Consider the following 14,936-nt stretch of genomic DNA (forward strand, 5'->3'; position numbering starts at 1 on the left):
TTACGGCTGTGCTTGAATTATTGAGGACATGACGGAGCAGTTTTGACCCCCGTCGCCCACGTCTTTGTCCACCTGTTGACGAAATCTACTGTGGATGTTTCTGCCATTGTCGAGCCCAACATTTAATACAGTTTCTCACAGAATGAACCTTAAACCGTCCAAGTCGATTGAATCTGTGCCGTCTATCTTTTCACAGTTGGACCAGAGGAGGCCAAACAGCAGGCGGGAACCAACCAACCACAACGCCATGAGACCACTGTCCCTCTGCTGCTGAAGGGCAAGGAGCTAAGACCTCTGAACCAGCTCAAAGCCGGGGTAAATACTCACAAGGTCGCTGCACCACACCGGGTTAATTGGCAATAACGTGGTTCAGACAGCAGAGTATAGCTGATGCCAGGGAGATTACAAAAGCACACATCTTTTTTCTTTGCCATATCCACCGTATTCAAATTCCGCGCACGTCGCTCGGTTCTCTGCCTCCCTCAGCTCTGTTCATCCTCTCTGTTGTGGCGTCTGTCCTCACTTGCTCCCCCCTCCTTTGTTTGGAGTAAGTCCTCAGTGTTGTTTGGTTGAATAAGAGCCTGTCCCGCAGGCGGTACATGCTGCAAAATTGTCCCCGCTACTCTTCTGCCTTTCAACAGCTCTATACGAGCGGGGAGTACAATGAGGCGTGCGAGAAAGAAAGATGCTGCAGCTGCCTCGCAGATTGCGTCGTGTCTTTCCTGTTCTATACGAGGCCCAGGCCTCATGTAGGCAGGTAGCTTCCTCCTGCAGGTGAGAATGCACATTGTTTTTGAAAACTCCCGTCAGGTTGAAGACTTTCACAATCTCTGATCATTGTGGAGTCTTTCGCTTTTAATGCATCAGTGTCTCTGGACTTTGAACATGCGTACACATACAGTTTTTGTTTTCTTGTTTGCTTAAAGCCCGCCCCATACTAGAGGATAATTGGATTTAGGACCCGCAAGTTGACCGGGAAACAGATATTACATACTTTTCTTTAGAACCGTAACAAACCATCCAATTCCATGTCTGTTTATATTCTGAAGTCACGTTAAATCATGAAAAATTCAGTGAGATCCCAAATCCCCGGACTCTCCTCCCTGAAATTGATTCCATTGCAATGTAATTCCATCGTCAACGTGGGCGGAGCCATCACACTTGGTGACTTGTAAAGCAGTTGTTTTCAGCGTCACTGTAAAAAGACTTCCTGCATGAACGGATCGCAGTTCCTCAGGATTAAGTTTGATGCGTCTGTGGTCTCCCACGTTTTTTTAAAATCAAGTCCGATTTGATAATCCTCTCGTGGGGATTCAGGCTGTGCCTTTTTTTGGCCGTCTCGCTTCCGATTGGCCCAAGAAGACTTTACAGTGATGGTTATGTCGCCACCTGTTGACTTGGCATGCTTGTGACGGCACTCAACATGAGTTTTTTTTGTGTTTTTAATGTGGACAAATTGTTTCTGAGAACTTGGTGTGTGTGTGTGACAGGATTAATTTTGTAAAACTGATGCAGAAACACTACCCACTTGCCTTTGCATGGATACAGCACAGCATTAACAATCATGTCAGACTCTCTAGGCTGGGAAAACAAGCAAAGAAGAATCTCTAGAGACGGGAAAATGTGTAGGTGTTAAAAACCTCCTGAGAAATCTAATGTTTTTTCCTCTCACACCATCAGAGTTCTTTTCTTTTTTTTTTTGCTCCTTCCTCAAGGTCGGTCAGTATAGAGGAAGGACAGCGATGTTAATTACAAGATGACTGTTTACCGCAAACATGTCACATCGGAGTGAGGAAAATTAAACTGGTGCTTTTATGGAATTAATTATGGACCCTATTATTATATCTCCATCAGATATGCTTGTGCTTTTTAGCTGCTGCTGACACAGCGGAGGAGATAGAGAGGGTTCTTACAGTAGGCTGTCTATAAGCTGACCCTCGCTAAATTAAAGTGACCGCTAGGGCAGCTGGTGATTGTCTTATCGAGAGACCCGATGGCTTAAACCTCCCCGGATAACGGATTTATATAGCTGCCCCCATGTGTCAATAGAAGGTTATCAAGCAGCCGTAAAGCACCGCAGAGTCATTGCTTACAGTCTTTGCCGGACCGCTGATATGATATAAACTCTCCACACTCACACACACACACACACACACACTTAACTTGCAGCTGCAATTCCACACAAGAAAAGCACACAAGCTCTCAGATAAAGCTGAAGGCCACTTTCTGAGAGAAAAAGTGTTCGCCTGAGGGCGGCGGTTAGCAGACTTAAGAAATGTCACTGCAGAAGGAACACAGTTCACGTATGCACAATTCCTCACTGTGCATGTGTCGGGCTGTCGTCTTACAGGATCAGCTGCGAGGGCAAGGTCTCACACGGATAACTCTTTTCACAAATGTCTGATTCTAGCTTTCTTTCTTCGGGGGGGAGGGAAACGTCACACAGGATTAAATCGTTAACGTATCTCACCATTAAAATCTCCTGCATCACTGTGGCTTTGTGGTTTCTGCACTCTAGTATACATTGAATAAATAACCCTGAACCTTGACCTTTTTGTTTAAGTGCTTTCATTTATCTGGACTTCTGAATTTTCTAAAAATACTGAACACAATTTAGTAGTGGTTAGCACTAGAGCTGAAACAATTAATCGATTAATCGATTATTAATCGATTACTAAATGAATGCCTTGAAGCTTTTTTCATGACTAAAACGAGATTTCTGATTGTTTATGCGTCTTAAACGTGAATATTTTCTTCATTACTTTGCTCTGGATAACAAAGAAATCATTCAAAGTGAACCATTTTGGTTCGTGGACAAAACAAGACATTTGAGAACATCATCATTTTCCAGGTTTGATGAACGCCGATCAACATTTTTAAGGTTTTCTATTTTACGGACCAACCGATTAATCGATTCATTGAGAAAATAATCGTTAGTTGCAGCTCTCGTTAGCACTCTTGCCGGGTTCGAGCCCTGGTCGCAACAAGGGCCTTTCTGCATGGAGTTTGCATGTTCTCCCTGTGTGTGCTCGGGTTTTCTCCCACAGTCCAAAAACATATGGGGATTAGGGGATTAGGTAAATTGGACACTCTAAATTGAACGTGAGTGTGAGAGTGGATGGTTGTTTGCCTCTATGTGATTGACTGGCGATCTGTCCAGGGTGTGACCCCGCCTATCGCCCTATGTCAGGCTGAGGTTGGCACCAGCGCTCCTTGCTACCGTCCTGTGGAGGATAAAGCAGTAGAAGATGGAAGGATTAGTAGATTGACTAACCTACTAATCCTTCATTTAAAATCCCTAAAACATCCCATGGTTTCTGTTGGTTTAATAACACACAGCAAAACCAACTAAAAAAACCTGTCATCAGCGACTATAATTTGATTTCATGAAGTCACAAATGGCTGACTTTCAAAAGACTCTAAACATTATTGAATAGAAAAAAACAGAAATCTGATAAATGTGATCCCAATAAAAGGCAAAGGGGTGCGGGAAGGCTTTTACCGTCAGCTTTAGACATAAAGAGTGAAGTAATTGCTTAAGATGGAAGAAGCTAACTTACTAAGACGCTTTGAAAAATCAACCTTAGTGTCATTTTAGAATGAGTCATTTCTTCCGCCTGCCGTCACGATCCTATCCGGAGATAAGGGGGCCACACCATGTGATGCAGGACTCTGATGTCCATGTCTTTGACTCTACTGTAGATCCTAATTGTGCCGGCTGTGTGTTTGAAGTCCCCGTGCCGCTGCGGAGTAAATGTGGAACAGAGGGGCAGATAGGATCTTTTTCATATGCAACTGCAAGGCGGATAAGAATCTAAATATTAAGTACCTTTTCAAAACTTTTCGCAAAAGTGCTGAATATAGGATTGAAAATGAGATGGAAAGGAAGAAAATCTCTAGACGTTTGGCTGAAGTTGTGAAAACTCGACGTTTTTGTCCTGCACAGACTTGGGAAGTGTGGGATGTGGAAGTTTTCATCCTGTTCCTCCTCCTCTATTGTGCCTCGTTGCCACATCCTGCCCCGTGTGTCAGAGCGAGGCGAAGTGTGACTCAAAATGTTGAACCACAGACGGGATGTGTGAACTTTGGGCACCGCCTCTCGAAAACTCATCTTCTTGTTTTGTGTGTGTGTGTGTTTCAGAGTTATCCTGCGTCACTCCAGCTGCTGGTACGTGCAGAAGGTGAACAGCTGATCTTGTTGCTGGAGAAAAACGAGTGAGTCTCGCTCTGATTCATTTTTCCTTGTCTTTCCATACTCGTGCCAATAGATGAACCCACACGCCCTGCTAAAGGCCTAGTCCACTTTTAATGGTAATTTGTTAAGAAAGGTACACTTTTATTTTTTCAGTCCTTTGTGGCTTCGATTTGGTTGCATTACTATTTAAAAACCATATTTGTGTCAATGAAAAGTAAATTACTATAAAACATTACATTTTTAAAACAAAAAAAAAAGGATTATTTTTAAAACAAACTTCTCAAAAACATCTTTGTCATGCAAAGTCAGCAGGCGGTAATATAACTAAACCGTTAAACCCTTTATTATCCAGTCAGAAGACAAAACAAACTTTTGTCAATTACATTTTATTTGTATTTGTATTGGCGCCAAATCACAACATGCATTATCTCGAGGCACCGTGTCGCTCAGGTAGACAAACAATACACGTAGCTCACAATAGAGAAGTGTTTGTTTGGACTGATAATGAAGTTGATTTATTCCTTGACATTACACCGGAACACTAAGTAAACAAAACACATGGAAATGTGTTCTGTGTAATAGGGTTTGGTTCGCAAATGCAGGACGTGGACTACAACGCAGGGCATTGTGGGTAAACACAACCAAAACATATGTACTGTAGGTACGATAGACGGGGGGGAAACGGAAGTTGTCCAGCATGAACCAACAGATGAGCCAGTTTTCTCCTTCATTCTTTGTCTTTGTCTTCTCCTTCAGTAATTCTTGACACAGCGCCGCCTTAGGCGAGGAGGGGAATTACAAAAGGTTTGTTTCACTAAAGTGTGAAAGCAAACTCGGACCGGCTGAATGTCGCCGAGTCTAGCGGAACCTGGGCTCTAAAACGCTGGTGGATCCAGAGCAGAATTTGGGTTCTCAAACAGTAATGGAGTATAGTGTGAACGCAGCATGAGTCTGTTGATATTATATATGCGAAAATGAGAAGAAGTTGTGTGTGTCTCAGCTGTGATGTAGTGCATTCGAGGAGGGAGAAAATATCTTTCCAAGTGATTGGACTCTTATGGTTCCCCTCTCTCTCTCTCTCTCTCCCCCTCTCTCGATAAAGAATAAGGCAGAAGAGGGTTCTGAGGACACACTTGTCCTCCCCTCCTCTCTCTCTCTCGCTCCTTTCATCACTCCATTCCCCTTTCAGACTTGCGGGAAAATAACAGTGAACTGTGAAACAAGTGGTGAATGTCATGCAGAGTTCATAAACGTGTGGATCTATGATCCGTGCCCACGCACAAAGTGTTTGCCGCAGATTGGACCCATTTCTGTTCGGTAAATAAACCGAAGGAGAGTTGAATCATGTAAGACTTGTGCTATCTTGTGGTAAAAAGGTTATTTTTGGGAGTTGTTCTGTGTCTAAGGGCCAAAGGATGACGCTGTGTGTCCAGATTGTAAAGAACACTGAGGCAAACTGGGATTGGTATTACGAGGAATCAATGTTACTTGTGTTCAAAAACAGAGATGACGCAACACTTCATCGATAACTCGTTTTACTGTTCCAAGAACGGATGATTCATTTTGAGTGTGTTTTCATTATAAATTGAAAACAAGATCTCTGTTTTCAGCTAATGAAGAGAATAATCGATTTGTTTATCGCAGTGTCACCACTTTTTTCACCACTTCATTACCTCGTGGAGATGCAATATTTATTTATTTTTTTTTACAACACAAATGATTAATTAATCGGCAATTATCGACATCTGGCGACACGTCCATCACCGTGACTCTGGATCACACGCTGAGAGGCAACTACTGTTGCCCACATTTGAAAATGAAACATTTGATCACCTCTGATGTTCTGCTAATCTGAGACGACCATAATTGTCACTATATCGTATGAAAATGAGAGTAATCTGCACTCCCGCTTGTTCCTTATTATGATGGTTTAACTGAAATAGACGTCTTATCAAAGTCTGGAAATGTTCTGGTGCACTGATTATTACTTCATGCAAACACCGTTTTGAGTTTAATGTCAATAAGTTGGTTGTATAATGTATAATTTACAGTATGTCCTGATTTGATTTGCTAGTCTCTGTCTCTAAATAATATCTTGTTAGCCTTTTTAGGGCCAAGCAAATTATCTATGGATGATACAATTAAAAAATAAATAGAAATACACTGGTCTCAAAATATGTATAGTAGACAAAGAGATTAATTCGATTCCTCCTCTCCCATAAATCAGGATATGCCACACAACTAGACTGATTCATTGGCCAATTCATTTACGTATTTTGTTCTTAGAATCTTATTTTCCAAGTCAATAAAACTTGTTTTTTTCATCCAAAAGTTTTATTTAATGACTACTTTCATGTGTTTACATTATTCCTATTGAAAATACAGCGAGTGACAGACCATTAGCATTTGTTATCATCATATTTTATCAGATGGAGGAAATCGGCTGAATACATCTCTTCTCGGCCATTAGCAGCATGGATTTCTAAAAAATCGGCATCGTAAAAGCATATAAAACCTGACCTCTAAGCACAACCCTCACACAACACAATCTTAAAGACTTGCCAAACAAAACAAAAACTTCTTATAACTAAAAATGTCACTGCACAGAATGAGGGAAAATAAAGTGGGTGTCCAGACTGACCCCGCGGTTCTCTGTTCTCCGTGTGAGCTCCAGTGACCTCAGCCTCAGCTGTGAGTCATCTGTCACCAGCCTGAGGCTCAGCAGCAGCAGCAGCAGCAGCAGCAGCCGCAGCCGTGAGCGAGCTGTCATTGTCGTCCCTCCTCTTCCTCCGCGTCAGACCAGATGTGTCCTCTGATGTGGCTTCACCAGTTGAGTCAGCCGAGAACAGGTGGTCTCTGACCTCTGCGTGTTTCTGCTTCGTCGCGGCTGCAGTTTGATAAGACGAGTCAAAGGTGAATGAAACGAACGGGTGACGTTCGATTCGCGGCAATAAATCTACACGACTGAATTTTCCTCAAGGCAACCCCTCTCCATGTTTAATGCCCCAAGGCTGTGTGTTTGGTAAAGGGTTTGTGTTTGTGGTACTCAGTACTGGAATGTTCTATTTGTGTGTTTTCAATAGGAATGATATAATTGAATGATAGATAACTTGATCGGATGTCTGAAAATAGATAAACCTATTAATCTGATACAATTTAAAAACCCTAAATATGGCATAAAGTCTTCACTAAGCTACAGACTACAGTCATTTAGTTATGTTGTGGTTTGTTTATTTCTCCTTTCATGTGATTAGAATATTTGTTTCACAGTTGCAGCATTGTATTTTTTTTTAAATGGCTACTTATGACGATGTGATTTGTTTAAAACTGAGTCACCTTTTAATCTCAGGAGGTGGAGATGCCAGGAGGTTTCTGACCCCTCTGGATGCGGTAATCCAGACAGGGTAGGTGAGGCAGGCTATGTTTAGGGTACCTTTTCTAACCCTTCTCCCCTTCTGGGGTGAGCAGTGTGGATCCTTGCTGCTCAGTCATGGGTATTTCTGCCTCATCCAGGGGTTTAAACCATCATCAAACACCCACCGCCTGTGTGCCGGGTTGTGGCTGGGGGCTTCCAGACTTCATGATCCTGCCCCCGTCACCTCTCCCCGATCGTCACAGGTCTTTGTATCCAGGGTGTGACTGGGGTGCGTTCCCTTTCGAGAGGACGTCATCTTTTAGGCACCACCCGGTCCTTGGCAGACAGGGATCTGGATCCAATTAAAGTATTGCTTGAAAGTGAACAGTAGAGAAGTTATCCAACTGTGATGCTACTTAAGAACAAAATGCTGAATCAGGCAAAAAAAAAAAGAGAGAGCGAACAAAGTTATTTTTGAGGACCATTCATTATATACTTGTACAGAGTATAAAGCAAATAAACTCAAGAGATTAGGATGTAGGGCCTCTCTGTGCTGAGTAACGGCAGGGTTTCTGAGCAGACTCATTCTTGTGTTTGTTTGTTTTTTTTTTTGGTCTTGCTTGAATCTGCTGACCCTGCGCACTTTGCTTTTTTGGCACACCTGCTCCACGGCCAGTGTGAAACGATCCCGGTCCTCCCTTACACAAACACGCGTCCACATCCAATTAATAAACTGCTGTTTGTTAACCACTTGGCCCCGTCCCAGGAAAAACAGTCCGCAGGAAGACAAATCACAACAAGTACAAATCTACCGAGCGGACAGAAATCAGTGGGCTCCCAACTTTGTTATGTTTGTGTGTGGGGAGAAAAAGTATATAGTTACGAAAATTACACAAAAGAAGTTTCCAATAATGTGTATGTTACACATCAGTGTTTTTGACTGTAAACTGATTTATTCCACAAAGCTTGGGCTGAATTTGTTGTTTTTTTTTTAGTTTTCTTACCAGGAAGTGGAGGCCACTTGCACTTGAAGTGTCTCAACATAATATAAAATAAGCTGTGAGTAACAGCTTCTGTACTTTTTAAGACTGTGTCACTTTTACAAGGTGCCACCACAGGTGTTTACATTGTCATGTCAGCTTTATACCCAAGCAGCCTTGTTTTGAGATAAGCTCCTGCACCAGGCTTGCGTGTGTGTGTTTGTTACTGTGTGTAACAAGGATGGGTTAAATCCGGGGTGTCAAACTCATTTTTGTTCAGGGGCCACATACAGCACAATGTGATCTCAAGTTGGCCGGAACCAGTAACATAATAGCATAATAACCTATGACCAACAAGAACTTAAATTTCTTGAGAAATATAAGTGGAATTTCAACAATTTCATGCCTAAATGTACTATTTACACATCACACTGGATCTATAAAGGCACAAACATTTAGTCCCAGGTATCTGGAAGTGAAAAATATTGCATTTGACATTACGTTTAGATTGTAATCGTAGTGTGAAATTTCAACAAATTCATCCTGTGGGCCGGATTGGACCCTTTCTGGCCCCCGGGCCGTATGTTTGACACCCCTGGGTTAAATACAGAGGTCGAATTCACGATCACAAAAAAGACTCATTCTAATCTACTACAGCGGTGAGCGTCATTTTAAGGGGAACACTTAAACACAAAAGGATTTCCATGTGGACGATGTGCTTCGAAGAATGAAGGATGTGTTGTTATGTTTTCTTTCCATATCAGAGCGATGGAAATGACACGGTTACATGTAATATTTACGGTTCGACTGGTTGTGCAGTGGAAGCGGGGACGGGTCAGACATGCAGACCTGTGCTTGCAGCAAATGCTGTGATCTATAGCATTGATCAATGGCACAGCAGGGCAATTTGAAATGATTAATGGTGGTCGCGTAGGACATTCCACATTAGTCTTGATTAAAGACTTCAATAGCACCGTCTGGGGGGACCACGGTGCTCATACTGTACATGTGAGTGTGTGAGAGAGCGAGAGAAGAATAGACAAAGAGCTGGGCACACATGGGGAGACTTTTGGGGTTTCTTTATCAGCAGAAAAGTTTCATTGTGTTTTCGAAATCAAAGATTCCTGGCCAAACAAGACAACAGCGGATAAAACGGGAAAAATTCAAGAGCTTCACCTGCCATCCCAAGTTATTCAGAATTATTTTAAAGGCAACCAGTGAGACAGGTTCTCTCAGATTCAGGTGTTTCTTGCAACTGATTCCAAGCAGATAAAACGGCATCAGCTTCAAGAAGCTTTATATATGAAATAGAAACACATCCTGAAGCAAAGGGAAAGTTGTACAAGTAGATAAGAGACGCTTGGTTTTCAACACCTTGCTCTTGTGTCCAAATATGATTTTAATCTGGTTAAGTTTATACTTGTTGCTGATGTGTTTCCAGGGAGATTTGATCACTCTGACAATGTGCTTTACATCATCTATGAGAAATCAAGAATGAAAGGGGGAAAAAAAGAACAGAAAATGATGGCAGGCGTCTTTGCAGGGGCGTTTCCAAGCATGTTAGGGCCCCAAGCACCCGGGACATGGAGGCCCAACATAATACCTTTTCACAGAAATGGTATTAAATAATTATTTATAACATTTTATGTATTCTGTCAGTCTAAAAATACATTACCGAATAATAAATTTGATATTTTAATGGACAATAAAGGATGGAAACATACAGACCTACATAAATAGTTCAATGTAAAATTGGATGTACAAAAATGGCATAAAAATATTCTACAAGTACATGATTTAAAAGTACGTTAATGGATTCATTAATAAATGATGAAATTAAAATGCCCTTTATGGTGTTTTGCAGCTCCCCAAGGGGGCCCCACTCCATCTTTCATCTTGGGGCCCCGGGCGAGTGTATGCCATCCTGCATCCTTCAAGCAGTTTTGTAGGAGTTAACTTTTTTTTAATTGGTTTCAACTTCATGCACATGTTTTGAATAAGATGAGGAGGCTGTTTTTAGGTGTTTTTAGGTGCAAACTGCTGCTGAAAATATTGAAATAATAAAGTAAACGTGTGTTCACTGTAGTCATATTGTCTCCTTGACAACCTCTGGAAATGTTTTGGTCAGTCGGATCAATAATGTGCCCTCAGTTTATTACTGTCCGATCACCCAAAGCACATTTTTATCGTCAGATTTAAACGTCAAATGAAAGATTGCCACTAAATGAAGTCAGTGTTCCCCTGGTGACACATGCTAACAAACCTAAATATAGTGTTCTTCAAATCTATAGTCATCGTGTGTTACTTCAAGTCCTATTCGAGTGTGCAGTTTTCATTCAAATGCGTTATGTTTTTGGTTTTTTTCTCTCCGTCAGCTTTTCTCCTTGAAACACAATGAGCCGCATGTGTACGTAGAACAAGCTCCGTGAAAAGAGACCATGCGTTTCCCTGTGAGAACATTTCCTTTCATTCTTCTGTGACAGGAAAGAAAAGAGGAAAAGGAGCCCTTTTGAAACGCACGCCACATCTAAACAAAGTCATTATGCTCTTGACAAGGGAGCGAAAGAAAAAAAAAAATCCCCATAGCAACATGATCTGATTTCTATGGGAAAGATGCACGTTAGTGTAATGACGTCGATGACAATGCACATGTGGTACCACAGAGGCGCAGAGAGAAAAAATCCCACTTTTCCTCGAGACTAATTAGATCTGTCAAGCGCGTGAGATAAGCTGAACTCTACGTTGCTCTGTCTTTTGTCGCCGCTCGTTTATGTGGGGAAGAATTATCTCCTCCTGCTTGTTTGGCTGTCAACTCGGATGCCAAATCACGGCTGTGAAACAAACGTCTCTGCTGTCTGAGGAAAATCTCTGCCGACCTGTAACAAACTCCGCAAGGTCGTGATCTGCACATGTGCTGTGATGTCTGTTCACTCCCTCTTCCTCTTTTCCTGTCCATGTCCATTTTCTAGCCCCTTCATATCATCCTCCTCCTCCTGTCCCGTCCTTCCACGCCCTTCACACGTCCTGTCACAGTAAATTAATTTATCAATACGAGGTTAAAGGCGACATCGAATGCTTGTATTGCACATATATGTTAGTTATGGACGTCTACTTACATATATTAACTTGTTTTCATGGTTAAAAACCTCCTAGTCGCTGCAAACGAGCCGATCAAAATATCTCCTCACTGACGCTCTCGTCAGCCGCGCCCAGAACGTGGACTGTGCTGTGATTGGCCAGGTACCTGGAAGTGACGTAATTGGTAGGCCAGCTCTCAGATACACAGCTCCCCCTCTGGCACGGTGGGTGCTCTGCATCTCAGCAGACGGTGGTGAGAGGAGTGGTGAGGGATTCTGATGACGACATCAGATTAAGGAAGTGCCGAGAGCCCAGGAAAACAATACAACACTATTTTATCAGCAGTGGCTGAACTGTTTGTTGTGAAACTTTTGGGTTTCATAAACGAGGTAATGACGCAGATACACACACAAACGCAGCGTTAATTGGAGCTTCCCGTCTATGTCGCCTTTAAATTCGGCTCGCCTATAAGCAGGGGTAGCTGTTTCGCTGCACTCGTTGTGTTGTGCAAATGATTCTCCTGTTATTGCACGGTGAGGCTACACAGCAATGATGTCCACTGGACTTTATATTATTGCCCAAATGGAAGATCGTTGTTTGATTATGTCCTTGAGGTTATTGAATAATCAGGACGATCAGGACATGGTATATGGTATAGTTTTTAGTTGAAGCTGTGGAGCCTTGAGAGCACACTCAAGGCTTATTGTACTTATCCTGCGCCATTGTATGACAGAGAAAAGTTTCAGTAAACAGTAAAAACGAGGTCTACGGAGTTTTTAATTGAAGCACGCGTCAACTATATGCTTGGACTCTATGGCTTAAGTGGACATTTTGACACAATAACAGTGAGTTCCCTTTTGACAGTTTTGTTCCATGTGTTTAGTCTTTAAACTAAGCTATATTTTACTGTAGAAAGTTAACAAATAAAAACAAACATGAAAACCATTTACATTTAAACTGGCGCTGCCTTGTTTCCGGTGCATTATTCTCACTGTACTAACAAAATATAAGTCTAAACATGTTATACCTTCCAAAATGAACAGGCTGGCACGTCTGAGCACTATTCCTATACCCCCGCCCTGGACTGTGAGGCAGCCAGAGCAGAACACAGTGTTCACAGTAGCAGGACAAATGGCTTGGCTTTTTCTCTTTAGCCAAAATCAGTTTTGGCAGTTTTAGCCCATTGGCTGGGCTTTTTATTTTATATCCCCGTGTGTATTCATGGTCATTTACTGTGCACATGCCTGTCGTCAGTGACCATGTCGTGCATCAGGGACAGAGCACAGTGCAGCTTCTAAACTGTGTTAGGCTACAAAAAAAAAAGGGATTGCCTGTCTGCTTCAGGTTAGACTTTGTACTCTTCTGGACTTCTGAGCTGAGCTTTTGGAGCCAGAGCAGCTGCATCTTCCCCTCTCACTTTAATTTATGTTGTTCTCTTCACTTGGATGCGCACACAGGTAGCAATATTTGGCACAGATAGGTTGGAAGCGTTCCTCCAAAAATAAATTGGTTTAAACTGTAAACAGTTTGGTGCCCAACTCCTCAAAAAAATGTATATTTTAGATTGAATACTTGTTTGTGTTCATTTTCAATGGACCAAAAACATGCAGACAAAATAACTGTTTTATATCCACCCCTCTTATCCGACAAAATAATACTTTTTTTTTTTTTACAAAAACATGGAGATGGCAACAACCAAGTGGCAACCAGTCATGACGTTGTCTATAAAAATCTGAATTCCCATTCTGAAGCTGCCAGAATTGTAAATTTCGGTGGCGCCGTTTTGAGGTTTTGCAAACCAAAACTCATTGGCTGCCATTTGTCATTATCAGCTGTCAATCACTGTCCATTCATGTCATAATCCGGTGCCTACTTTCCTCTAAGTGGGCATATAATTTACAAACCTGACAAGACCTCAAAGTAGTGATTGCGACCAACTCCTTAGGAAAATGTAGCTGATTGTATTAAATCAAGTGAGAATTAGAAGCTTATTTTCCCATAATCTTCCGTTCAAATTGAATTATATTTGTAAACATATGGGTTGCCCCCTGGTGGCTATTCATTATATTGTTACTTGCACATTGGTGTCCTTGGGAGAAGAGGATGCTCTTTTTCAGATATGGTCTAAGGCAGGGGTGTCAAACATACGGCCCGGGGGCCAGAACCGGCCCGCCAGAGGGTCCAATCCGGCCCACAGGATGAATTTGTTGAAATTTCACACTACGATTACAATCTAAACGTAATGTCAAATGCAATATTTTTCACTTCCAGATACCTGGGACTAAATGTTTGTGCCTTTATAGATCCAGTGTGATGTGTAAATAGTAAATTTAGGCATGATATTGTTGAAATTCCACTTTTTATTTCTCAAGAAATGTCATGTTTTGTAAAAAATGAAGTTCTTGTTGGTCATAGGTTATTATGCTATTATTTTACTGGTCCGGCCAACTTGAGATCACATTGTGCTGTATGTGGCCCCTGAACAAAAATGAGTTTGACACCCCTGGTCTAAGGTGACAAGCAAAGCGCTGATGCTAGCATGTCATTAGTAATAATGTTGCAGTACATGTTCACATTAATTTGTAACAAACATTGCATCCATTTTCATTCTCCCAGAGACCGAATAAAAGCTGTGTTCGCGTTCCAATTTTGTTCCTCGTCATTTTTCCTCAAACCTTCCGTGCAGAGTTCCTGTGCCTGATAATCCTTCAGACTCATTGATTTATCACTGGAACAGTCCATTGTATCATATTTTACTGTCTCAGTGGTACCTGAAATAAATCTCCCCCTGGATCATAATCCAAGTTTTTCATAGAGGTTAACTGCGGCGGCTGTAAGTCCTTTACCTGCTGCTCTGGCTCGCTGCCATCTCGGCTCCAGGAACAAAATGCTTTTGCAGCCAGATCTGCTCCAGCTCGCGTTTTTGCAGTGTGTGCATGGGCGGCGTCGACTCCTCCAAAACACACTTCTTCTGTTTTTTTTCTCCTGTTTGAGTATTGATCTGACTGGAAAATTTCCCCTCTTTTTTTGACATTGAAGTGATATCTTTCTTAAGCGTACAGCACACAGTAATCACATTTTGCCTCCTGCCATCTTTAATTAGTTGGCTGAAGACTTTGGGGATAATGCAAAGTGTCCTTGGGAGAAGTTGGCCTGATCTTGAAGGACACTAAGGGAAAAAAAAAAAAAAAAGAGGGGAGAGAAACGGAGTGAGGAGTCTGGTGTGTTGTTTGGGGAAAAAGATTTGAGTGGTAGTTTTTTGGAGTTGTGGGAACGGAGCCAACCATCAGAGCCAAGCTTTGCTCTAGGTCTATCTCATACTCTTTAT

The 14,936-nt window shown here is 42.0% G+C and overlaps 1 protein-coding gene across 3 annotated transcripts in view; it reads left to right on the top strand.

Annotated features, from left to right (window-relative positions):
- The window catches only part of adam12b (ADAM metallopeptidase domain 12b), a 99,395-nt gene that overhangs the window by 15,509 nt on the left and 68,950 nt on the right, over positions 1–14,936 (top strand). For all 3 annotated transcript variants that reach the window (XM_044046266.1, XM_044046268.1, XM_044046267.1), the window contains 2 exons: positions 197–315; positions 4,142–4,215. In XM_044046266.1, the coding sequence (XP_043902201.1) occupies positions 197–315; positions 4,142–4,215 (193 nt within the window). The remainder of the gene's footprint in view (positions 1–196; positions 316–4,141; positions 4,216–14,936) is intronic.

This window comes from Solea senegalensis, linkage group LG15 (genome assembly GCF_019176455.1).
Source record: "Solea senegalensis isolate Sse05_10M linkage group LG15, IFAPA_SoseM_1, whole genome shotgun sequence".
Classification (NCBI taxonomy): Eukaryota; Metazoa; Chordata; class Actinopteri; order Pleuronectiformes; family Soleidae; genus Solea; species Solea senegalensis.